Genomic DNA, 27,945 nt, shown 5'->3' on the forward strand with positions numbered 1-27,945 from the left:
TTGACGTTGAGTCTTTTGCTGTCTTTTGTTGAAGATGTTGAGAGTTTTTGGTAAAACTCCGCAGCAGATCATTGGATAGCCATCATGGAAGCCGCATTGCTGCGCACGTAAAAATTGCACAACTGACGGTTTAAGCGGTTTTTGAAGTGTGTCGATGAGAGACATGACCGGTGCGCAATCGCGCAAACTCCTGCAAGTTGTCTTCCCGCGGCAGGCGTTTGCTACACAGAAAACAACGTGATAAAATTAATACAACATATTTTATTAATTCGGTTGATTGTCATGTTTATAATAATTTAATATTGTAATAAGTGATTAATTAGTTTATATTGACTAAAACTGAACACTTACCATTTGTCAAAGTATGTAAACACGTCCAACACAACACAAAGAACAAAACGTTGAAGTTAGTCATGATTAAATAAGGTTAGAAATTCGTTACGATTCGAACCCTCGTCGCGCTGTGAATGTGAAAATCGAATGATTGCGTTCGGCTTCTGTGGCAGAAATAAATAATAACCAGAATGGCAATCAGTACTTATTGCCAAACAAGGGACGCCAGCGGGATGCAAGACTGTTGAAGGAGGGGGCGTGAATTTCCAAATTTATACGGCAAATGTGCACGGCCAGACAGGATGTTAGGAATTTCCTCGCTTTACTCTCGGGTAAGTACCGCATGAAGAACTTGATGGTCGGCACGGGAATTTCAATTTTTAACTTTTGCATTTGATATCTTGACTTTGCAAACAGCCAACTCGGGAAAACATGATTTTTGGTAAATACACAGATTAGTTTGAAGTACATTTGTGAAAAAGTCACAATATTTAACAAAATATCAATATTAAAATAATGTCCAAAGAGGTACAGAGGTATTATGTACTTCCTGTGTAGTAGGTATACCAAATTTCCTGTTTTATGCTTTTTTGTATTATTTATGGCCATTATGGGTAGCAATGAAAGGAATCAACACATTTGGATTGCATGGGATTAACCCAATTGTTTATTTCAATTTAATGTTATATCTTATCAATAATATTAATATGGAGACAAAATTGTTTCCAAGATAACGATCAATATTTTTATTTCTTAACACAAGTGGTGAAAAACATTTTTTTTGTCATTTATTAAGCGTTAGCAAGTTGTTACGTCCAATTTATTGAATTAAATTTGATTAACAATGCCCAAGGTCCGCAATATGACACTTTACATGACTAAAAATTCCAATTTTGACACTTAATATGCAATATTTTATTATTACCCGAAAATTTCTGATGACTTTAAAGAAATTTTACAGTTTAAGTATTTTTGGTAAAGATTAGTATTGAAATAAGTTTATCTCATAACTAAAAAAAAAATAGAATGCATATAATATCAATATAGATTTCAGTTTTCAATGCAAGTCTCCACCAAATTATCCTCCCCATCTTTATCCTCACTAATCATAGTATCAACATCATTCGGATTCTTAACATTCAATCCCAAAATCTCATATAAACTAATCTTAAAGTTAATATCCTTAACAATCAGCAACACAATGACATAAACACCGCTGAGACCCCAAAGCCTAGTTAAATGCAACAACACCTTACTTTTGTACATCACGCTATAGATGCCAAACACAGTGATAACAATCTTCCCGACCAAGAAGAACGTCGCCAGATGCAATCGCAACTCTTCGATGTTGTTCAACGTCGTGCGCTTGACAAACCGATGGCACTGTCGGTACAAAACCTTCAGCACCAGCACAATCCAGCTGATAAAGTAGGTTAAGATGAGCAACAGCTCCATATAAATATCATGCTGGGTGTACATCTTCCAAAAGAGTACGATTGCATAAATTGTGAGTTGTATAGCGTAGAAGCGCTCGAGGAACTCTTTGAAAGTTGTTTTGTTGCTCATCATCACCGAGTCGCTCATCAGCACGTTGAGACACAGGAGCGCTGAAGTGATGGTCATGAACATGACGTTCCCACTGATGAGGTGCAACAAGAAGTTGTACTCATAGAGGCGGATATAGTGCAGCAGCGGGTATAATATATTGTGGGAGACCATCTCGAAGGCGATCCAGTTCATAATCATTATATTCGTACGTGAACGCAGGCGTTTGCTTTTTACAGTCGTATAGATGATCAGTGCATGTACCAGTAAACCGACGGTGGCGATTGAAAAGAAGATCGCATTATCTTCTTCAATAAGTGTTTCAAAATCTATTGTATAACTGGTGGAGTTTACCGTGTTTGCCATATCCAATACTTCTTCTTCTTCTGCCATTTTGAATGGAAATTTTCACGCACACACACGCACGCACTGAATTAATTTATTATTTAAACTTGTTATTGTTGTTGTTGTTGTTTTCGACGTTTCGGTTGAATCTCGGTATGAATGCGCGTTTCAGACGCGAGCGGAGACGAACGAGTAATGAATTAAATGCGCCGCGTCTTCGGAGAGCGCTCTGCGTTTAATGATTCAGTTCCGGGCACTTGTGTCGAATGAATTCTTTGATTATTGTGTCCATAAAATTATTTGTGTTGAAAAAAGGCGCTCATTATGTGACCGTCTGACGCTGGTACGCTGTTATCAATTCGCTTCTTAGATAAGATGCTTGTGGCTTGTAAACAGCGCGTTGAATCAATTTCACAAATAATTCAAAGCGCGCAGTTTTAGTGTCTAGTATTAATGTATTCACGGCGGGTGATAATGACTGAGGTCACAAAATATAGCTAATAATATTATTTCAAACAAGAAACTGTTTTTTGTCTTTTTATATAGATAGGCAACTTATTATACACAAAACATGTTATTTTCAACAACAATTTTGTTTTTTGTGTTTTGGTATAAATTTGTTGCTTTAATTTATTTGACGGGTTTTAAAACAAAAATATTGTGTAGAATTTTTCGTAAAATGATGTTTAATATGATTATTTCATGTCCTCGAGTATAGATGGCGATAGGTGTTTAAAATCAACGAAAATGTTGAATAACTTATTATTTCATTCGTTTTTTGATATTTACGCAAAATCACTGGCAGAATAAATTTGATAAGTGTGCACCACACACATGAAGTTTGCGCTTTTAAGCACTTTTCGTGAAGCACTTCACACTTCAGCGTATTTGAGCGCCGTATGCAAAGTAGATTGAAAGTTTACATCCGAATCAAAGTTCGCCGTCTTCCCAGAATGCCGCTGTACAAACTGCACGTGTGTTCGCTCGCGTCTGCATTCATGCGCGCCGAGAAAAAGTTCAAACGCGCCGATTATAAATAATTTACTTTAGAGTTCTATTATCAAGGCGCGCAGACGATAGACGGATGGGCGGACATCGAACAGGCGGCCCCTCTCCATGCACCACTCTGCCCCGCGCGCACGGCCGAAAAAAGTTACAACTGATTTCAATATCGGGAGAGCGCGAAGGCGGCGCGGCGGCAACCGCGGCGACGTCTGCGCTGCGGCACTCTTTGGCGTTTCGGAAAACGTTTCGATTGTTTGATTTCGTTTCGGCGCGATCTGTTTGTACTAGATATATGTTTACGTAAAAACGGCGCTTCTTTTTTCTTCTATATTTAACTTTCTACATATATATGGTAACTATTTCGTTGGCTGCACACTGACAACGCAGCATGATTGAGAATCACTTTCAAGTTTTACAATTTATTGCATTTTTACTGTTATTAGCAGAAACTTGTAATAATAATGGTAATTTAATATTTCCGCAACTATTAAAAAAGTTTTTGGTTCTGGGGAAATAGATTCAGGGATTGTACTTTTTCTTCAGGTAGTTTTTTTCAGTTAACAAGGCAATAAGACAGTTTTAGTCGTAAATGTAATTTTTATTTTTTTAGCTTGATTTGCTCTGGTTGATAGCATTACCTACTGAAAGCGAAGAAGAGACTTTTAAATTTATGTGATTTTTAGAACCGTTTCAAGGCGCAAAGGTGAATATAATTTTGTCTAATTATGGATAATTAAAATTGCACCTTTCAAAGCGTTACTAGCGACACTCGCGAAAACGTTTTTGGTTTGCAAAACAACCTGTCAGAAACGAGAAAATGAATCAACGCTGTTCTTTAGGCGTTACTGCATCTACAAACTGACAACAAAATAACCCGCTAATTTGTAAGGCGTGCATAGGGAAATTTCAAACATATTAAGTATCATCAACGAACAATATTTTTTCAGTTTGCGACGGTAGAAGCGAAATAAAGAAAAGCTAAACTTTCAATTTTGGACTATCGATGCATCAGTTCAATCACGAGTTCTTCTACTATTTTTAGAGCGGATATTTCAATAGTATTTGAATAAAATGCATACGTCTATATAAAATACATGGCATTAGCAACATTTTCCACCATTTTGTTGATTTAAAAAAACGTTTATTGTATTGGAAATGCAATACCAGAATATATCTTTCTAGTGCCACTCGTTTTGCGTTAAAACCTGCTTTTTAAGCCAGAGATTCGATTTTTGAGCAATAAATAATTTTGTACGAAGTTTTTTACTAAAACGTTTTACAAATTCAAGGATATATCAATTTTTATTAAATTGTACAAAATAAATATATAACTAGTCAAAATATTTGTTATTTAAACAACAATGCTTTAAATATTTGCAAAATAATTAAATCTTAAATGAGGATTTTCATTAATCCGTGCGGATTTGTTACAGGTGCGCGTGCGGCAGCGGCGGCGAGTGAATGAGCGCGTCCTGGCCGCGCGGACAATTGTTGACGTGCGCCTGTCGGAAATGTTGTAGGCGTATTTGGAGGGGTAGTTGTCGCGCACCGCCTTCGACTTACCGTCATCGTGCGGTCGGACGGCGAGCGCGTCGGCACGGCTGGCTATATGTATGTGGTGCATGGTTAGTCCGCGGTCGGTCTTCGCGTGTGCAAGTGCATCCTGTCTCCGGCGCGCGTGGAACCGCAGCCACTGCCGAGGCGCTATGAGGCGTCGCGGCGCCACAACGCAACCGTTCGCGTCCGTCGCCCTCTGGACGTCGTCGCTCCTGCTGGCCGCGCACTTGGCGGCCGCGGACTGGTGGTAAGTCTCTTCTACTACTTCTTCTTCAACATTTTGCGACTGCGAACCGGCGAAGAACTCGCGAAGGTCTCAAAACTAGTTTAATAAAAAAAAAGAAACACAACCAACATAACAAGAAGTAAGTCCAAGCGCGGCCTTCTACCTTCTGCGGGAGCGGGGTTGATGGGAATTCATTTCGGGACGCTTTACTTACAAGATATTCCACTTTAGATAACGCGAGCGGGTGTTAGAATTCAAATCAAAAACGCTTCACTCCTCACCTAAACAAATAATCGTGTTTAGCGCGCGTTATTTCTAGTTTTGTACGCGTTGTGCGCTTTGTGGCGTTTGTATACACGCTGGGTGCTTTGTGAAGTTGAAGAGTTGGAAGTTAAAGGGTTATTGGAAGTCTAGTAGCCATAAAGTCCGCCGCCGACGCGAAGTGTAACACGAAGAAAAGGAGAATAAACCTTTCAGGCTTTATTTGCATTTCTTAAAAGGGTAATTAGTGTCTGCTGACATGTATGACGTTCCGTCGGAATCTTTCCTCTTTTTTTAATTAACGAAGCATTCAAATCTCTCAACAAAATTATTTCGATTTTTTCTGGAAAGTTTAAAGACCACCATCTTAGCATACATCCGGGAGGCATATTAAACTGTTTGGAATATGATCTCTCGACATGACAAGTCATGCATCCATCCGTGATAATCGACACATGTAGCGTAATCCAGTCAGCCGGAATTTTAATTTGCGTAATATGTGCAAATATGCTGCGAAGTTCAACAATGGATTTTGCATTGAATGAGTAGGAATTTTTTATATTAAATCGAACCTGAACTAAAACACTGGCGACCGATCGACAATACCGCGAACTGCACAAACGCACAATAATGAATAACAATAGTCGATGGTGAGGTCGCGGTTGCGGCGGCTCGCGAGTGATATTCGCGATCAAAGGTTCGGCTGCTGCTGCAAGACTTCGGGTAGCTGCTGTGGGCTGGTTATAAATAAGCGCGCGGACATAATCACGCGCTGTTACGCGCCGCGGTAATCCGACGCTTTGTCAATTCGAACATTCAATATTTATGTTCTTTTGAAAGAAAACACGCCGAGTTGGGGCGCTATTTCGATTGCTCGTAAAACGCGCCTTTTCATGTCTTGTGCCTGTACTGCGCAAAGAGTTTATTGGTGGTTTGTGCGGATTTGATACCGCAACAAATGTCATTATTAGTTTATTAGAATTGACTCGTGTGTAATTACGCGATTTTTATGTGCGGGGATGTGTTTACGTTTTTAAATCACGCAAAACTTGTTTTATTTGTTTTACATATTTATTTCCGCATTGGTCTTTGTGTGTTGGAAGCAAAAAACTTATTGTTTATAAGAAAAAAGTTTGTAAAGACCTTCTGGAATTTAAATTGTTTTTAAAAATTTTAAAATTTATTTAATATAATGTTCTTATGTTACTTTAACGTCGTTGTACGTCAATATTGTCAATCAATATTGTCACTACGTCGATCTAACCTTATTTTAAGGATTACAAACTGAGACATTCTGCTAAAAAGTGTGACGCTATTTAAATAATGATTGCGATAACTAAGAGATGTAATGTTGTGTTGACAATATTTTCAAGGTTTAAAAAAACGTACAGTTTATTTAACAACCATTTTTTCAATATGTATACTATTAAAGATAAAATTAATTTTGAAATTACTCGAAATAAGCAAATAGAAATTAAATTTGCAAAATTTCGTTTCAACCATCGTTTTCATCAACCTCCTGAATAAATACTATTATTAATTAATTGTTAAATACATTTAATTCAAGTTTGATTGAAATCGAAATGTTTTATTGTTAGGCTACTTCCTGAATCTACTGTCAAACTGTTGTGATTTTGACAAACCACACATGAAGAAAGTTTTTTCTTTGATGTTTTTCTTCAATTTTCTGGTATTTTAATAGTTATTGTCTGTTTAGACAATTTCAACAGATGAAATTAACGTAGATTTATTTCTCTTTCAGACGACTTTGTTATATAGAAGGAATAAATAGAACTGACTTAACATTTGGTTAAAATTATCCATGAATATTCATCAATTATAATAAAATTAAAGATTAATGATTTATTATGTGAAAAATATTTGAAAACTTTTCGGATGATTACGAGGGATGCATGTGTACATTCTCCGCTTACCCTTCGAAGTTGAAAAAGAGGGAGGCTCCTCGCTATAATTAACCGTTGGTGGAGCCAATATCTCATTAACCTTACCCCAGCACACCTCATTGTGTTGCCATTCTTGCGATCGCGATACGCATACACAGCCCAGAGTGAAGCCCTTTGGCTGAAGCAGTTTTGTTTTACGTTGTATATATTTTTTTTCGTTTCGTTTTTGGTTTTTGTTTTCGTTTCTCTAAAGTACATGAAAATTTAACGAGACAATCTCCCCACTGCCGAATAACGCTCGGCGTCCTCGACGAGAGAAACAAAACCACCACTCGGGGGGAAGAGGGTTTGGTTGGTTGGTTGGCAGTATGGCGGCTTCCCGTGCGCGTCTGAATAACGGTAATAATATTGATATATGGATATGTTATAGATCGCCAGGCGTGTATCGAAGGCGTACGCGCCCGGGCGCAAAAAGTGCGCGCACCCTTCGCAGACGTCGCGCGGCGTGCGCCCAGCCACTAATGAGACGTTTTGTTCGTTAACGGCGTACATCGAATGCGCACATGTTAACGAACCTTAGACATGTGATACGCAGGCGAAACCATTACGTTCAGGCGCCCAAGTAAGTGATTCCTATGCGGTTGTTTGACGGAGGAATATGTCGGATGGATGTGGGGCGCATCATCGAAGATTTCTGTCATTTATTGCTTTTGTTTGGGGATACTACTCTTTTTCCCTCCATTCAACCACACACACAAAACAACAAATACACGAAAACAAACGTAGATATATTGTCCACACATTGTTAAATGCGTTAAACACCTTAGTGTGGTTGAAATAATGTTCAAGTTCGAGGCCACCGGTGCAGTGGTCACGGCTCGTTATCATCGGTAGTCGGCATTGAGGCGAAAGGCGCTTTCGGGTGCCGACAGCGCACCTCAAAGGAATCTAACACCACCATCGACTACCTGAAGGTGCTCTATCTCTTCGGCGGCTTATATTAAGTGCGGGCCGGTTGTTCGCATTGTTCTTTATTGGCCGACCAGACGCTGATGAGCTCCGGCTGGGCCGCATTCTTGCCGCCGCTATGAATTACAATGTTGCGGCGTGCCGCGTCGGAAAGAACGCACTTTTACTACGCTTTTACGGTACGCCCTGGTGCTGGTCCAGTGTGCGTGTCAGAGTGACCATATCGGCGGATTTGCCGCTTTACAATGAGATAATTATTAGGTCTGCTTTCTTCGGCATCGGAGAGCTGAAAGCTATAGCTGTGTTTTATATTCTTTCGAGTTTTAACGCGCAGCGTAAGAACGATTTATGTCAGCCGCACGGGGATGTCTTCCAAATCTTTTGGTATTGCTTACCTGGATGCGGGTAATACTAGTCGGGCGTAAATTATATACTTTATGATTTAATAGAGAAGTTTTATATGACATCACATAGTAAAGTTGCAAAATAATTTCAATAATTTAAACGTTTTATCTTTTTTCAATGTTTTTGTGATCTTTAATATATATATAACTAAATTAATATAAAATAAGCATAGAACGAGTTAAAAACGCAAAAATTCTGCGGTAATATAATTAAAATATTTTCTCTACCAAACTTCAAAGCAAAAACAAAATAAATTGAGCAAAACCGTTCAAAATTGTGTTTAAATCACGTCAAATATTAAAATTTACACTAAAAACATAATATTTACTAATGTAGGATATTTGACTACAATATTAACAAATATTAAATACATTTTTGTATTCCTATTTTATTGCTTTTGAGTGTAAATTAGCGCATTTTTTTCTTTCCCTGAGTTATTTGTGTAATTTTATCAAATTTCTTCAACATTCATCACCCCGCGTATATAATACAGTATTTTCCGGCAGTTGTAGTACTTAGCACTTACCTATTTTGTTTCGTTAGTTGTATTTTGATTTCAGAAAGCAATCATAATAACTCAGCGCGCACAAATCTGCATAAATTTCCAGGTGGAATTAGCTCGCGCGTATATGCATCGTCCACGTGGGCATCTTATTTATGTTTGTTTTAGCCGTGCGCTGCACATTTAGCGGCAGGTAGTCGGCGCACACAACACGTAATAATAATAAACGCTAATGAATTCGATCGCGTGCCCGCCGGCCATCCATACTATACGCGTCGCTTTCCATTAAAATCGCCCCCACGTAGACTAAATACGCGCGCCGACAAAAATTTCACTAATGCGAGTGTGTTGCCACCCTCTCAACGGTCACTACCACCCTGCAGGCATTTCTCGCCGTCGACACGCCGACACTTTTGATAACGTCTTTTTGTCACGATTAAGACAATCATATATGGTCGAAATTTTATTATAAGTATTTTTTATATTTTGAAGTATTCTACCTAAATACGCAGGTATAATTCTTGTTTGTAGGTGGAGATATCGAATGTCAATTTTAAAATGTGAAATCTCAACAGATTGAAATGATGATGGAGATTTAACATTTTGTTCGATGGAAATGTTAAACACTGGCTTGCATCAGAAGCGGATAAAACCATTCATCAAACCTGTTAATACGTTTTCAATTTGCATAAATTGCCGCTCGGAAATCGACTCGTATCAGACGGTAATTAAGATATACGATCATCGCGAATCGTTCAATTCATTTACAAACTGAGCAACCAACAATCAACTTACAAGTTAAGCTCATAATCACAGTATGAATAACTTTCATTTTTGAATTTTTAAAAGCCACTATTAATTTCATCCATTTTGCAAGATGTTAATTATTGCTTATACAGAAGTTTAGTTGGTTTTGATTGATAGTAGGTATAAGATATTTGTGCATTTCTAGCTTTTTAAAATATGATTATATCTCCAATAGAAATGTTTTCCGTTTAAAGACCAATTTATTGCAATGCAACACCCTGTATATCGGATGAACCATGTGAATGTGTAGTAGCGAGGGCATTTAAGGGCTATATCATCGTTTCTCATTTCATGACTAACAATAACCTGCCGTGCGTTGCGCAGCGCGAAAAGAATCGGGAGGTAATTCCACGTTGACTCATGCAGGTAAATAATATATCAGATCGTAAAAGGGTGCTAAAACACCGCCGTTTTTGGCGTGTAACGTTCCTATTACGCCGCGTCGCACTCCACAAGATGATGGGCGCGCGAAAGGCGAAAACATGACGTGTTCAATCTTCATTTTCACACAAAACGAAACAAACAAAACGCAAGTACTACTCGCATAAAACTTCATATCTAAGTATAAAGAGAAAACAAAAAAGAAGCATTTAACACAAGTTCTAAAAACAATACACTAATTAGGCCGGAATCCAGAATGTAGAATCAAGCGCCGTTTTGTGTACTTCTCATCTCTAATTGATGACAAACGTATACAGATACACATACACAGTCGTAGATTGCGCAGTTTTGATCTGAAAAGCACAGCGCGATCGTCGTTTTCGCGTCGCCGTCCATGCGCGCATATAAATTTTACTACTCGCGACTCCTTTGAGGGCGACTCGGCCGCGGCCGTCGCATACTGGATGTTCGCTGAAGACCAAACATCCTCACGCTTAATGAAATATAAATATAATTTATACGCAGCACTTATAATTAGCATATATTAGATATTATTTCCAGACCCTTTGCGGACGGGCTGGCGTGCGTCCAATACCCAGAGAGATATAGACAAAAATTCTCAACGAGAGCTTTTACAAAACATACAACTACTTTTCCTCTGTGGTTGTGGTGCGCACTTATGCATTCCACACGCTCTGGCTCGTTGACAGGAAAATTACGGGTTTGCTTCTTATTGACCATTTATTAATTACAATCTTCAAAAGTTCCAAACTTACACACACTGAAAATAAAAAGATAAGATAAGTCAAATTTAAAACACCCAATAAATATCAACTAAGTACCTACTTTGCCAGGTGAAATCTGTCTGTCGTGGTTGGAATTGAAAAATATTTTGAATGCCATTGAATGTAATGAAGCATGATATAGATGACATTTTTCTGATGCGGTGCGCAAAGTAATAATTACCTCGACAAAGCGACTGCCAGTACCTACCTACCCATCACATGGAGAATGCATTATGAATTATGATTTTTGCCTACTTATATATATTTATACTCACATCACAAGCTGGACCTGAAGGCAGCCATGGGCAGAACCTGCTCGACGCTGCTCAACGTTCAGCTGGTTATTCAATCCGGCGTTATTCATGCAATCTGGCAAATACACGCAGCTTGTACGCGGAGAGTGTATATGGCTAGTAATATAATATGAATGGTTAATAATTACGCCGCATGCCATTGTGTTTGTCTAGCTGTACGAAGTATTCCACGCTCGAGTTGCGTTCAATGCGCGCCTTTCAAAGAAGGAACATTTTCATAAACGTGGGGAGCAAAAAAATGTATTCATATATAATATATAGATGACTCTAATCAAGAGTCCATGCAATCGAGTGTAAGTAGGTAGGGGAAGGTAGCCTAAGTTGGACCAGCGCCTAAGTTGGACCACCACGATATCCGCGGACTGTGGAAGTTTGTGCAAAAATAGACAGGCCCCATGTTTTACTCCTATTTAGAAACAATTGATGCAACTATTTGAGTTAAAACTTGCCGCGTGCTTTCGTCGTGACAACAACTTTGTGTATTTTTGATTATCAAATCTAATATAACGACGTAAGTGCATAAGCTGTCAAGCTGTTTAAACGTTAGATTTCACAATTATTATTATATCATCAGAAAGCTTATTTATTTATCTATAATTTATAGTATTAATTTGGAGAGGTTTTGTTATATTAAGATTGTTGTTGATCATTATATATAAATTCTTCAAGTTGCCCAAGTTGGACCGAAGACAGGCACCGGGGTTTTAACAGGGAAAACGTATATCATTTTTTCGACCTCCTAGAAAAGCTTGTGGACGAGCACAACTCTTCGAAATGATCCAGTGTATGAAATGTCGCACTTTGGTTTAAACAAAATGTGCTTGTGTTAGTGCTAAAACTAAAATTTACTATTGTGTCAATTGCCGTTAAAAAAGCATGGTCCAATTTAGGAAACCGCGAGGTCCAATTTAGAAAACCGGTTTCTTAATTTGGACCAAAAACACAATTTTTTTAAATTGAAATTTGAGGGGTATAAATATAATTTTTACTTAAATCAAAAATATCATTTTGTAGGTAAGCCTTGTGAGTTACTTTTCCGCTACTTAATTTTTATTGACAGTTTATATGTGTCTCTATAAATCAAAAAATATAAAAATGGTCCAAATATGGCTACTTTCCCCTATATCGATGCGATGAGGAGATTGATGCAAAAATTTCAAGCAATCGCGATTGGCTGGATTTCTATAGCACTTTCAAACATGTGTTTCCAAGAGGAAAAATAAACAAACTCAAGTTTCTATGTATTGGACCGCATCCTTTAAGAATCAGCCAATCAGCGTTTATACACTTTGATCTTTGATGTCATCAGAAACTAAATTTACAAATAATTAATGAATACTCACAATTTGTTAGCAGACATTCAACTTTAGCAGTTTTGAGGTTAAATAGTTCACAGTACTTTATTATAGGTGGCGCTGTAGTATATGCAGTATACTACAACTGAAAGATACTTTGTGATCATTTATGTAATAAAATATGTTGCTCACTGAAAGATTTTCGGTTGATGCTAATGGCTACCATTCGCTAAAATTGCCATTTTTATACGCAGCAGTTAAAACAGACAAAAGTTATGATCCGATGTCCGTCCGTCACGCATCGAGACATTATATCTGCGGTGTGGTTAATAGTCGGACATTACCGCTTTATTTCAGCAACGTTAAGCACACTTTCAGTTCGCGGAACACTCGCTTAGCGGCGTTTTTCAGGCGTTGAACGCTTTACGTGCTTCTGCTCGTTGTTGCTCGTTTTGATGCTGTCGATGGCTTCCGTTTTTATATGCTGAAATCTACCTAATACCTATCATTAAGCAGGACAATATTGCACCCGGACACGAAATTGCCAAGGGTTTGTTGCGCAGACGTTATAATGAAAGTCATTAATTTTATAGTGAACTAGTAAATATTTTACTGTGGCTATCGCTTACAATGCTCGCGCGTTCATCTTATTAAAAGTTGTTGGGCGATAGAATTGGGGAGCGGCGCGCGTTATGGCCGAGTTTAATGCTCGCATTAATTATTTACTGCGTTTCTCACCCCCAGTGAACGTTAGTGCCACTAATGCCACCGGTCCTGGTGCAACGACGTTGCAACAGCGTCTAAACCAAAATGACGTGTACACATCGAGACAAATAAAAACCAATGCCAAGTGACTGCGTAACAGCAGCATCAGTATCAGCAAATGTCAATAGAATTTAGGCGCCATTTTATTATATATTGCATAAGGAATGATTAAATAACTGATGATAAATTTGCAGATATAAATCGCATTGCGCACAAATCGCACGCAGTTTAAATAATTCTTGAATTGTGCCTATTTTCAGGTGATTTCTATTCATGAACGATACACGCCTATAATGTCTACAGGTCTGCACGTATGAATGGATATTTAAAAGGTTTTCGACCGCAATCCAAGCTGGTATTGTGCATATTTCATCGAATATGCAGAATATTAATGGGAATACGAATATATATATGAAAACAAATATGAATTTCTCATATTTCAATCTGAAATATCAATGATTATAACTATTTAGATTAGAAACTTACAGGAAGCTGCGATGTTGTAAATTTTATTGAAAATATTCACAAATTATTAATTTTGTAAGTTATTGCCATTTCAATATGAAAAATCAGGATTGCCTACCGCGGTTTAAATAACCTTAAAATGTGTGAATTTGGTTGCATACCCATTTTGATGTAACTGATATTCATATAATATCACTTTCATTGTGTAATATTCCGATTAACGTCGGTTTGTTATTAGCTTAACTCTAGTGTAGATATTGGATTTGGCAGCACCCCTACAGAACAGTAATTTTTTCAATTTGGCCTCCGCGACGTTCATTTATCTGCGGTCGTCTGCGTGGATATGCGACCGGGGGTTCACTCGATCCTCATGATCTCTTCGAAAAGTAACTGCTTATCCAGCACGGCTGCGCCATGCCGGCCGAATGTAATCTCCGACACTTTATTACATTTGATACCGATGCGTGATTTGTTCTATGACTCGCCCCCGCAAACATACGTGCACCAACACACACGCACGCGTATGCACATTTACACACAGAGCATATTCGTACCTATACAGATTTTTTACGATCCTTCATTTTCTTTGTTTTGCGAGCGCTGAGAGTGAGCAGAATGTTGGGAAGCTAATGGAATGCAGTTAGTGCATTGTCTCTGCGATGTGGATTGTGGACATCTGCTGCGATGACATATGCCAAGGAGGCGCATCGATGCGTTTTCGGCCAGGATAACGCAGGACAACGTTGCGCCCGTCGAATATTGTTTCATGATATTGCATGGTTTTTATTGCTCATCGTAAAATGTAACGATCTAAACGTTGCAGTACATCGAACGCAGGGAATCCAAATCATTCACAACGAAAAGAAAATCTTTACAAGAAACTAATACGTGTATTAAAAGGCAATTATGAAAACAAAATTGAATGCATTAAGGAGTAAATTAAATGATTTTCTAAGCTTTTAACTTTCTTTTTTAAGTGTGCGATTAGATTGTATAGGCAACATACACAACTGGTAAATGTAAATTGGGTTGCTGTATATTAAACGCAGCGTTTAATCGGAAGTTATTAATTTTTTTGTAATAAAATCCCTACATTTAGTATTAAAGAAGTAGACATCTCCTTTTAGCAGGATCAATCTAATGAAGCACTTAAACAAGCCATTAATATATTAACTGCTCAGCACTTACTTAACTTTTTGAGTTGTTAACATTCCGGCACGACAAAACGACGCGTACTTAACAACTCACCACAAGACATCATAACCTGCTGACGTGAGTTAAATTATATATAAAAATACATTTTTCCAATTGTTGATTGTGAAGTGGCTGTCATAATCAGAAGCAACGTAATTGCAATTGGCATTTTATGTAATCATGACCATGATTGACATCAAGACATGCTATTTATTGAAGCGCAGAGAGAGAGTTTCGGAAAACATGTCGATTACATGTCGACATCGTCGGGTGCGCATGTCGGCGTCGTTTTAATGAGTCACTCGCGGCGAAAATAATCTGTGAAATCCGAAAAGTCCGTGTGTGGGTCGTTACTTCAAACAAACATCTCTCGTCAAGTTTTTTTTGTGTGTTGCCTCTCCTCTCTGCAGTACACGCGCATCGCTCACGTCCTCACATGGAGGATGCATTAACATGATCTGCTGGGTAGCCTGAGGACCGGGCCTCAGGTGCTCCGTACACGTTCAGAGTTTTCAACAGATTGGCTTCCTCTTCTCTCCAGCTCCAACATCCACCTCAAGACGAAATATAGTTATAGCTACCGGTGCTTGCGCTCGTTTTGCACGCCCATTATTCGAAATTTGAATGTTTCAGCCGGCGGAAAATGCTCGCCAATTATTTTATCCGCTTGAATTTATTTTTCAATGACGCCTTGAAAACGTGCCTTTTTTAAAACAATATACAAACGATGGCGATTTATGAATATGATTTATATCGCACGCGCCAAATTCTCGATCTTTATTTGTTTGATCTAGGAATTCATCATCGAGCGCAAACATTCAAGCCGTGTGAATGTTGTACGTACTTTACGGATTTATCCAAGCATTTAATTAGCATATAATTCTACTGTGGTGGCATTAATAATTGGATCATGCGGTGTGCAAATAAATGCACAAGGGGGAAGGCCGCACGCGATCCGAGAGTTGTTCAAATGCGGTGGGACGATCCCTCATTCATTGAGCTAATATTTATTTTTATCAATTGCAAATTGCAACTGAGCGTATGCTGATTCTGCTTTAATTATGCAATTATCTACAATAATTCAATACATATTATATAATACTTGCTTTCGCCTGGGATGTCGTCCTGTTTTCAGTACAAATGTAATTAATTTTTACTTTTTTGTTAAACACTCAGGGTGTGCCAATATTCGTTTCTTATTTAACATCCTTTAAGTAATAATTTTAGACATTTTAATAATTATTCTGTTTTTCGTGGAGGATGCGAATCCGATAAATCACAGATCATCAAAATCTGACCAGCCGTTTTTGAGTTATAAATGCTTTAACAAACCCTATTTTGTTTTATGTATGTAGATTATAAACACAGGTTATGTATTACCTATTTTGTGAATTCTTATGATCTTAGATGGCGTACACTTAGGTTTGTATCTCGACTAAAATATAATACCCCATCGTGTTTTGAGGTTAGGTCATGTTTGTCACTACATTGTTATTTTTCTAGGTTAAACAGTATCAAATTATTCATGCATGCAATGATGTGTTTTGCGCCAAATAAAGGGTCAAATCTGTTGGGGTGCAATAAATTTATTAATTCACCACCCCTCGCTTCAACTAATCCCAGCTTAGATTAGATTAGAGGGTTGTGAACATGACCAGATAACAATATTCTCATGTAAGTAAGTACGTAGTCATAAAACTGCTGCATTAAAAAGTTAAAATTACTCATTACACAACGTAAATTTCCATCAAAGTAATTAAAAATAGTAATTTAAAGATCTCCTTTAGCGGTTGCATCAAAATGTAATAACACGTTATTAAAGCTTCTTTCATTTTTTTCGTTGTTACTTCTGCTTGTCCTAAACAAGAATAATAATTCTATTTATGAGTTATTCTCATATCCATGAGCATGCGAATGGGAAAACTAATCCGATTTTACGATAATACCCGTAACTCCTGGCCCGCGTTGTAAATATTATGCCGGTTACAGTATTGCACCACCGCGCAAGAGCAAGGCTACTGCGAGGGGAACTTCCGTAACGGAATACGAGTAGAAGAGACACATACAAAAAAGCGGTGGTATTTATTTAATGCCCGCTTAATATTACGAGCCTCACATGCGATCCGATCACATGTGATCTGCTCTTTTCCGGTATATACCAAAAACACAAATTCGGGAACGTTATCGATATATTATTCCTGCCGCATAAAATACACACATACGCATTTGCCCACGAAATCGCAAAGTCGTTGTGCTGCGGAAAATAAAACGTCTACTTATCATATTCGCTGCCACAATAAAAGTATTTTTTGTTTTGGCAAATTACATCAGCGGAATTAAGTTTGGTCCAGCGAGAAGGGCAACAATTTATGCGTCCGAATATGATATTTTATCGGAACTGAAACTTTGTGCGTTCGTAAAAGTTTCATTTGTGAAATTATACGCTTTAATAAAATGCGCGGCATGTCATCAAGGAAAAAATGATGATTTATGCCGGCGTTTAATTAAATGCTGTTTTATTGAATCGACATATGGCTACCGCTAACCGCTACGTTATTTATTTTCAACGCTGTTGATGAAATTAAAAATGGGAGAATTTATGAAGTCGCCGTTTTTGGCGTCGTGGTGTGTCTCTTAATTAATGCCAACTAAGATTGTTGCTTCCAAGATGGGCAGAGGTTCGCCACCTTGGCGTGTTATTAAATTTTTTATTTGGAAATGTCCCGCAGCGAGTGCAGCTTTATATATATATAAACATCAGTTGCAAATTGCGCGTTTTTAATTTGGTGCTGAAATGCTTTGCATTCCATTATGTTTATGCGCGTATTTATTTATAAATAATGAATGGAATAAACGGCTTTCCGTGTGTATATCTAATTGTGCTCATAAATCATTAAGATGTTATAATTATACACTTCTTGGAATATTACTTCTAGCTGTGCTTAGGTTACTTTAGTTATTACTCCAGTTTATTATACTACTAATGGTATGTAATGTAAATATTCGTTTGATGGACATATAAACATTTTTTTCGGCTTCCAGTTTAGAGAATCTTGTTTGATCTTTCTGTTTAAAGGTTTGACCATAGATGGCGACATGCAAACCATTGAGTATAATCAAAATAATGCATTTGTTTATATTGTACTTGATATCTCTGTCGGCAGAAACGCAAAAGACTTAATCTGCAAAATAAAGCAAAACAATTTATTGAAAATGACACCTAAAAATAAAATTTGCAGAATAATAATTCTTAACATGCAGTTTTTCTTTCTTCAATGCTGGATTTCGTTTGGAATGTGAGTCATTAAATGGATAAGTACTAAATAAATACTTACAAGAGGAGTGTTATCATTGATTAATTGCGCCTCGGGTTGCGTCGCGGTTTGTCCGTTAATGAACTAACGAACAACGGTTCACAACCGGAAGTCAAACTCGACGCTCGTCCTCGTAACTAGGTATTTAATATTTGCTTATCGTTACGAGGCTGAAAAATCAGTCGAGCTTCGAGGCGAAACACTCGACGCATCGACTCATCGCCGCGCGCGCTCGCGGTTCGGAATTAGCTCTCCCTGGCAGAAATTTTCCGAGTGGTTTCCTCGGTGCGTGCTCACCTCGATCTTAGAGCGGCGAGTGCCCTCTCGTACACACTCAAGTGCGTACATGTTGGTTTTTAATATTCATAACTGCCGCCGGTAGCAGTCCGAGACAATGCCCGTCGCAAAGATGGCTAATTAAGGAGAGCAAAAAGGGCCGTATATGTCGGCCATTTTAAAAAGCGCGTTCGATTGGCGAGGGAGCTCGCTCGGCTGCTGCTGGGGCCCACTCCACACAGCCCCGCGCGCGCACTCGACGTGCTCGCGGGGTCCTCTTGAATGCACATCGTCCGGAATTAACAGGATGGCAAATAATGGGGCGCATTGTTTCACAACAATGCGCGAACAATGAACCGCACGCATCCGATGCACACACAGAGGCCAATGGCGGAAAACAAGCGCGGCCCGGCCCTTCGCCCGCACACACTCATTGGTCGCCGTCGGACAAATCAACCCTTTTAATCGTGCGTAATTACGCATTGCCCAAGGCAGCGTATACAGTGCTGTGGCAATTCGAGAATCGCGAGTGGAGTCCTCGACGACATCAACAGGTGCAAACCAAACCACTCGCAAAAAGGAAGTAAAACGGAAGCAACAGAACTTTTTTTTCGCTCCGGGTTTTTCTAAAATCTAATTTTCGGAAAATTTTGGGGTTGTTGCTTGCATCTTACGATTGCAATTCGTCGGTTTTTACGATTCTACTGCACGGGATCCTTGGAATCTCCTGTTTTATGCGTTCAGACGCGTCCAGACGCGTACCGGAGTACTTTTAGGGGCAGACGTGACATGCACGTTGGGGTAGACTTTGTAGACGTTGTTGCAGACTGCTTATATTGCCTTCTGACTCCGGTCGCAGGTCTCAGGTGGGCAATCGGCGCGAACGCTTCCCAGGTCCCAGGCGTCTCTCGCTGCTCCCCGGCGCTCCCCCTTTCTCGGATTGCACTTTATCGATGAGATAATCTCAACGCGCGCGGGCGCGTTTTACTGGCGGCCGGACGCGCCGAAGTTTTTCGATATTTATTCATGAAATTGTTCATTTTTTATGAGATGATTCTCTGTCGTTACAGGCAACTGGGGCTCGCCGGATCCGCTCCGAACAGTGTCGACTTGACTCCGACTTTCCACAAGGACCGATGTCAGGGATTAGACTTTTTGAATGAGCATCAGAAAGCCATATGTGCCGGGAGTAATAAACTTTTACCGGTTAGTAATTTTTGTTTTGATGAAAAAAAATACGATTTTTGTTATTTGTGTTTTATAGGTGTTGGGGAATGGGGCTAAACTAGGAATAGAAGAATGCCAACATCAGTTCCGTAATAACAGATGGAATTGCACATCATTTCCAGATAGCGGCAACGTTTTTGGAAACGTGGTTTCAATCAGTAAGTTCACAAATAAATTTAACGCTCAACCTCTTGGGAGATATTAAATCGGTCGGCGGTTTTCAGAAAGCAGAGAGTCGGCATATTTATCGGCTGTGTCAGCAGCATCGATAGCGTTTGCTGTCACCCGGGCCTGCTCCAAGGGTGAGCTCAACGAGTGTGCATGCGACAATCGCGTGCGGCAGCGCAAACCGCGCACCTGGCAGTGGGGCGGCTGCTCGGAGGACATCCGACATGGGGAGAAGGTCAGCAGGGAGTTCCTCGACGTACGCGAGGATCCCAACACCGCCGTGGGGCTAATGAATTTGCACAACAACGAAGCTGGACGCAGGGTAAACCCTCTAGTAATGACAATGGTCATTGATTTCTTGATTATTTATTTTGTAGAGTATCAGATCGAAAATGCAGCGGGTATGCAAGTGCCACGGAATGTCGGGATCGTGCAGCCTACGTGTGTGCTGGCGGCGGCTGCCGACCTTCAGAATAGTTGGTGAAGCTTTGTATCAGAACTACGAAGGTGCTTCGCATGTGAAATTCGTCGAGCGACGCAAGAAAAAACTACGTGCAGTGAGTCCAGATATGAAGAAGCCGATTAAAACCGATTTGGTTTATTTGGACGATTCACCAGATTATTGTGAAAAAAATGACACGTATGTATCAATAGCCATAAATAATATATAGAAAAACACATAAAATTACCGTGCTTGTCGAAAATAACGCTTTATTGCACCTAATTCGACCAAAAAGGTCTTAGAATTTAAAAAGTTAGGTTAGGAATTACTAAAACACTAGCGCCATCTATCAATGTTCTCTCGTTTCTATAATATTTCTTCTTCCAGATTGAATATAATGGGTACCAGAGGCCGTCTCTGCAACAAAACGAGTCAAGGCATCGATGGTTGCCGATTACTCTGCTGCGGGCGCGGTTATCAAACACGCGTCCGCGAAGTAGAAGAGAAGTGCAAATGCAAGTTCGTGTGGTGCTGCCAGGTGGTATGCGAAATATGTCGATACACCAAGGAGGAGCACGTCTGCAATTAAAACATAAACGAAAAACACGGGTAGAGTTGGCGATACCAAATTGATCTTCACACTGAAAACGCAAACTTCTATACTTCATAATTCGTCGTAGTCGTAGCGATTACATACGAACGTTTCCATTTCGAGAATCATCCGTCTTTATTAGTTGTAGAAGATAGAGATATAACTTAAAACTTAACAATACGAATTAACTTCAGTAAGTTTTAAACATTTTTACGAAAATTTAAAGTAAATAGTAAACAGAATTGTCTAATAACGTAAAATATTTAAATACGCCCGCCATCTTGATGCAAGTCTTACTTTTCGAATGTTTAGAATTTGATACAATTTCCACGACTTATTTTTTAGCTTTAATCGTACTTTTTAGTCAAATGTTTATGCATTACAAGTTATAAAAAGAAAATATACCGGATTGATTTAAGTGCTCATTACAAATTGTAATTCTCAGTCGCATAATACGCCAAACACAACAATGAACGTTGGATTATCGGAACTTGTATAATATTTATTTATGTGTTCGCACGTGCTGTTCGCAATTTAATAGTCTGCTATGTATTATGTCTCGATATAGAGTTGTATATAGATTTAATATATAATAATTAATGTAATGATGATACGCCATAAATTTATTGTATTGGACGCAGAATGAAGCTAGAAAAAGAAGCAGATGGCTCAAAATGGCCGACGAACGAAGTTATAAACTATAGTTAATATTCTCAATGGAATCTCTCAAATAGAAGATACGAATTGATATATAAATGTATAACCGGTAGCGTTTATTGCGTTTTTGGTTTTGTAAATAATTTTCTTACCTATTCGAAAGCGTAAGTTATTGAATGTGTAATTCACTCATCTGCTCAGCGAGTGGTTTCGGTACTGACTTTGACTTCCCACTTTTGTTCGCAATGACTAAACAACAGCAATAATGGTACTTACATGTCTATATTATTGGACGAATGCAAGCTAACCAATATTTAAATGTGCCATATTCAAGTAATAAACTCTGTGTACGATTATTTCCCTATTTCGGTGACTGTATAAACTCATGTGTGTAGCCTTTGATGGTTTTGTTTTTCTAAATGGCAAAATGGATGCAACAATCAGTATTAATTTATTATTATAAAGGGCAATCCTTATTGTGTACAAATATATTACTTTCAAACCATGTGTTGGCATTTTAACTTTCGTATTCTTCTTACAATTCGGTTTTCTGAGAGTTTTAAGAGATTAGCGGCGTTCTGAATTTTACAACTTTTTTTTGGTAAGAATATAACAAACTATGTTTTTGCAGATTGACTATCGCGCCATTTGAATGTTGGAAGTTTAGTTGCTAAATGCTAGAAACGGTAATACAATTATCTAGTTGGTGTGTCCCACTAGATGTTTACGCCGGCTTACAATTCTCTGTCCTGCTTAGTCGGTCGTGCGCGGTGGTATTGTGAGCACGTGTTTTGTTCGTGAGTCTATTTTTATAGTTATTAATCATGTTTCTTGAGATTTTAATTTGGTAGTAACATGGGGGACAATAAATGTTAGGCGAGTGTGGCCAAGAATCTGCTATTGAGTGACATTATCCTAACATTTGTGTCTGCGGTCGGATACCGGTCACTTACTAATATTAATTCGAATTAAATTCATTATTTATTTTTATTCAACGGTTAATTTGTTCAAATAATCAACATTTAAGTAATTGACGTCAATGCAATTTAGAACGTATTCAATAAATTTTATATTTATTTGTTTTTTTATAATGTGTTGTGAAACTATTTTCTATAAACTAAACATGTTAGGTCCATGAGGCATTTTTCGTATCTTTCTAATGCTACCAAAATTACACAGCTATAGAAAATGGTTTCACCACACGTTAATGAAGTACAATTATAAAGGACTTTTAGGCAATTTTGGGTTGTTTTAGAGGTTTTGCACCTGAACCTAACATCGTAGGAGAACCATTCTTTAATCAGAATGTAGGTATTAATTTTCTTTAACATTTTCATAAATAATTTTTGTGATTAGTGTGGTAATTAGCAGCAAAAATTACATTTTTGTGTTTCGAAACACTAATTTTGGCTTGTTTTAGGGATTTTGCACCTGCTCCTAGCATCGTAGGAGAACCATTCTTTCATCAGATTGTAAGTATTGAATTATTTTCATTTTCATTGTTAACTTCAGTGATTAGTTTGATAAATAGCAACAAAATTGCATTTTTGTGTTTCGAAAGATTAATTTTGGCTTGTTTTAGGGGTTTTGCACCTGAGTCCGACTTTGTATGCGCACCATTGTTTCATCAGATTGTAAGTATTGAATTTCTTTATCATTTTCAAAAATAACTTTTGTTATTAGTTAATTAGTTTGTTATTAGCAACAAAAATTGCATTTTTGTGTTTCGAAAGACTAATTTTGGCTTGTTTTATGGGTTTTGCACCTGTTTCCAACTTTGTATGCGCACCATTGTTTCATCAGATTGTAAGTAATGAATATTTTTATCATTTTCATTAGTAACTTTAGTGATTAGCTTATTAATTAGAAGTCAAAATTGCATTATTGTGTTTCGAAAGACTAAGTTTTGCTTGTTTTCGGGGTAAATTCATGAATGCGGCTGCCCCTTAATATCAGCGGGGTCCCTAAAGATGTAGAATTTAATTCTTGGTCGCGTTGTATTCTATTGTCGTACGAGACGAACCTGTAAAACGTGAATTGTTACAAAAATTATAAGTTTTGTATCTAGTCATTTTGAATTGTTTTTATAAGTATATATAACATGGATAGTTTTTCTTTATTCTTCGCTCAAGTAACCTATATAGAAATGGCAGAATGAGGTGAGCTAGAGCAAGAGGGAATACTCTAAAATTTTATGTTCTATCCATGTTATCTATATGATCCATGGAGTTTTCGACGCTTTGTTTCTGCTTCCAGTTCGACCTTAGCTTGCGCAGCATATTGTGCGCTGCCATTTGAGCAGTACCGTGCCGGGTGCCGGCATCAAGTTTCGTCAGTCCGTGCACAGCGGTATATTATTCTTTTGCAAAATAATTTAATTTAATGGGGTAAAAGGTTTTAAATGAAATGACAGAAACTGCTAAAAACTGCAATTTTTCAATTTTTAACGATTTATTTCAATTACGAATATCTCGTAAACTAAAAGAGATATAAAGGAACGAATCGCAGAGTCTCAATCTACGGACAATCCTTACTAATATTATAAATGCGAATGTCCTGAAGTTTATCGTGCTTTCACGCAAAAACTACTTAACAGACCATCATGAAAATTTGTACACATATTCTTAGTGGTCCCCGATAGGTTATAGGCTACTTTTTATTTAATAAAAATAATTATTTTTTTAAATAAAATAAAGAAATTGTTTAGTCACTAATACCTCTGCATCTGGTTATTTGACTACTTTAACGCCATCTAGCATTCCAACTAAAATTTAAAACTTTATTGCATGTAGTAATTTTTTCACATAGATAATCCTAGCCAAGCAGTGAAATATACATTCTTTCTATCAATCCGTTTCAACTATGTATAATGACTTCTAATATTTATTTGATGGATTCAACGCGAGCGAAGCCGCGGGTTAAAGCTAGTTCTCTATAAAATAATACATATTTTGTTGAGTTATTGTAAAGTATCCTTAGATGGGCTAGAATACACGCATATGAATGAATGTGAACAGGTTTTTTTATTGCTTTCAGAGTGCGTATCTCAACAGCGATAGTGACCTCGTGCAGTTGCTGTCAACTGCGTGCAACTCAAGGCATACGCGGTGCCATTTTGGTTGTCGAGAGAATCACGCGTTTTCATTGCGACTACTTTTTGTTCTTCAAATCATAATTAGAAAAATGCGGAATTCTCAATTAACAATTGGCGGCATTTACTGAAATCGGATGTGAATGTGGTTTTGCTGGTAGGTAGGTGCTAGAGGTAGCATGCGCTGAATGTTCATCAATCGCGGAGTTATCGGTGGTTCACCTATGCGCGTGTGATGTTCCGTCTGCCGTCGGTGATTGTTCTTTGCTTTTGGAATTACATAGCACTTGTGTTAACCTATGTGTAAATAACATGCGTGTCCGCACAAACTTAAGAAGAACTTGGATTTATGTTTAATTAATATAAATAAACAACGTTGATGCCTGTTGAAGAAGGTTAGGGCACTTGTGCCAAGGAGTCTACCGCTTCCCTCGCGGAAATGTTAGAGATGCGCGTATTACAAGGCAAGTTTTGCTTTCAGGAGATTTAAGAGCTGTCTATGATTTTCGATTTTAAAAACTTGTATGTAGTTTTTAATATTGCTAATAAAACATAATGTAATATTATATACTTCTTCATATTTGCCCCGTTTGACGTTTGCAGGATTGATGTCTTAAATCATATTCCATATGAGTCTTACGTGCGTCGAGCGCGTACAATAAATAGCTGTTGTTTGTGTTGTGTTGTTGTTTTTAAAAAGTTGAATAAATTAGAATCATAAATAGAAGAATCAAATAACAATGATATAATCACTCGGTGGTAGAGTGGGTACGTGCACCTGCTGGCAAGCTAGTAGACACGGATCGAATCTCAGGTATAGAAGGCATTTTTCTCAAATATAAAAATATCAGGTGCAATTTGGGTTGCATATATGAATTGCAACGGAATATAAGAGAAATTGAAATACAAGTGAAGGCAATAAGAGAAATAAGAAAATAAGTGAAGAATAATCGGGAACAGAGAAATAGAAGAAGAAGAAGGAGGAGGAGAGAGTAGCAGAAAGGAAGAGAACAGAAGAGCAGAGTAGAGAAGAGGAGGAAATAGAAGAAAGAGAACAGCAGGAGTGGATCAAATTTTTAAATTTTTTGGCCCGTGTCGTTAGACAGTCTTAAGGCCACTACTTCGATGCGTCTATTGCTCCCGGCCCATCCTACAGCTACGATGTCTCTGCGCTTCATCCCCGAAATTCTCAGGCATATCAACAATTTTTATAGTGGGGGATCACCCCCAGGGAGAGGGAACTCCTTATAAGGACAATCCTTATAAGGTCTTGTAAAAATATTCCTAAGTTTTAAGTCGCCTCAAGAGAGGGGACACTTAAAAATATTCTTAGAAGTTCTGACCTGTTGCTGAAATGAAAGAAGCAGCACATAAATCACACAGGATACCTTAACAATTTTTATAGTGGGGATCATCCCCTGAGAGAGGGAACTCTCTTAGAGACCTGTTCCTGAAATGATAGAAGGGGTACACAAATCAAAGAAGTCAATATATCTTACTATTTATTTATTAACAATAGAATACAAGTTTATATCACTTTGCAGGGCAGCGTCGGATAAGCGAATTTGTCGGATTATAGAAAAGTGCCTTACAGTCCGGAACTTCTTAGAAAAAAATACCTTGCAATTCGACAAATTACAAATCCTAAAGTACAAACATATGGCATATGACCATGTCGGATTACAAAATGTGCCGGATCAAGCCGGGTCCGGATTGCCAGGATTCCACTGTAGCTCATTTTCTAGACGATTGAAAATGGAAACAAATATACAGGGTCTTACAAATGATAAATTTAATGTGTGAACAGAAAAACATTTTAACACTACAAATATTCGTTCTTCCCGAGGCTCCTGGGATACTAATATACAGGGTGTTCCAGAAAGAAAATTCAAACAGAAATTCAAAAATGCAAAGAGGATAATTTACAAATCAACAACAATATCTATATATATAAAATTTGCGTGTCACAGTGTTTGTTTCCATACTCCTCCGAAACGGCTTTACCGATTTTTACCAAATTTTATATGCGTATTCAGTAGGTCTGAGAATCGGCTAACATCTATTTTTCATACCCCTAAGTGATAAGGGTTGTTCACCCTTAACTTTTTTTTAAATTTTTGGACAAATTCTTTTGTTTTTATTTTTTTTATAATGTGGAATTAAAAAATACATACAACCCTAAATTTTTAGTTTTTTTATCACCAACCCCTATTTCTTTATAGCCATTTTAGTAATTTAATCATTTTTCATCCCGCTCAGAGAAAATTTTTATGTGCGTATTCAGTAGGTCTGAGAATCGGTAACTTCATATCTCTAAGTGATGAGGGTTGTTCACCCTTAATTTTTTTTTAATTTTGGGCGAAATTTTTTGTTTTTATTTTTTAATGTGGCATTAAAATATACATACAACCCTAAATTTTTGGTTTCTTATCACCAACCCCTATTTTTTATAATAAGTAAGTTACTTTTTGTCTACACTAAAATTTATCTAGAAACTAGAAATAATTTATATGGCAAAACAACGTTTGCCCGGTTAACTAGTTTTAATATAAAATCAGAAAAACCGAAACCCGAAAAACATCGAAAAATTGAGCAATAGGGTGGTACAAAAATAAAACACTTACATTTTAATATATTGTGAATACCTATATAATTATTAATTGATGGTAGCATCAACTGTATAAGGTAACCGACGGGTGAAGCATCATCATAAATTGATAGAATATCCGGCGGATAACATCTAAATCAACAGACGGCAAGCGACGGCGCATAGCAACACAGTGGTTAAAGACGATAAAAATAACAATTTCTTTGTAAATATTAAGATATACATAGACTGCCAAAAACAAAAAAGTATTCACCGATCAAGATTTTATTTCAATAAGAAATTATTAATTTTTTGATGCAATTCGATTAAAAATGTTTAGTAGGCAAAAGTAAGCGTGGTCGACCACATGAATATTGTCATTTTAATAAAAATGCCACCACGGGGTTGGAAACTACAATATTAATATCCCTCAAATAGAATAATCAATTTAAGTTAAACTGCGCAAAAATTTTAATTATCCACCTACCTGTGCATTGATGAGATTTTCTACCCTGTAATATATATTCTATCTA

At 37.7% G+C, this 27,945-nt stretch overlaps 2 protein-coding genes across 2 annotated transcripts; one reads left to right on the forward strand and one right to left on the reverse strand.

The window, feature by feature from the left end:
- Positions 1-355: 355 nt before the first annotated feature.
- On the forward strand, positions 356-22,239 carry LOC135797912 (protein Wnt-1-like). Its single transcript, XM_065310494.1, has 7 exons — positions 356-665; positions 4,662-5,032; positions 19,719-19,854; positions 19,913-20,033; positions 20,100-20,365; positions 20,421-20,683; positions 20,873-22,239. The coding sequence occupies exons 2-7, from the start codon at positions 4,842-4,844 to the stop codon at positions 21,072-21,074; spliced, it is 1,179 nt and encodes a 392-aa protein (XP_065166566.1). The 5' UTR covers positions 356-665; positions 4,662-4,841; the 3' UTR covers positions 21,075-22,239.
- On the reverse strand, positions 972-2,649 carry LOC135797913 (uncharacterized). Its single transcript, XM_065310495.1, has one exon. It carries the CDS (start codon positions 2,269-2,271, stop codon positions 1,384-1,386), a length of 888 nt encoding a protein of 295 aa, XP_065166567.1. The 5' UTR covers positions 2,272-2,649; the 3' UTR covers positions 972-1,383.
- Positions 22,240-27,945: the final 5,706 nt, after the last annotated feature.

Source organism: Atheta coriaria, unplaced genomic scaffold, assembly GCF_025399875.1.
Source record: "Atheta coriaria isolate IRGN ID8LTWV9N9 unplaced genomic scaffold, Caltech_Dcor_3.1 hic_scaffold_9_pilon, whole genome shotgun sequence".
NCBI classification, from domain to species: Eukaryota; Metazoa; Arthropoda; class Insecta; order Coleoptera; family Staphylinidae; genus Dalotia; species Dalotia coriaria.

What these genes read in the sequence shown, in the direction of transcription:
- LOC135797913 (XM_065310495.1), bottom strand. Translation starts at nt 2,271, where the DNA reads ATGGCAGAAGAAGAAGAAGTATTGGATATGGCAAACACGGTAAACTCC.
- LOC135797912 (XM_065310494.1), top strand. Translation starts at nt 4,842, where the DNA reads ATGTGGTGCATGGTTAGTCCGCGGTCGGTCTTCGCGTGTGCAAGTGCA. An exon ending in TGGAAACGTGGTTTCAATCA is followed by an intron (nt 20,034 to 20,099) that starts GTAAGTTCACAA and finishes GGCGGTTTTCAG; the next exon opens with AAAGCAGAGAGTCGGCATAT. An exon ending in ACAACGAAGCTGGACGCAGG is followed by an intron (nt 20,366 to 20,420) that starts GTAAACCCTCTA and finishes TTTATTTTGTAG; the next exon opens with AGTATCAGATCGAAAATGCA.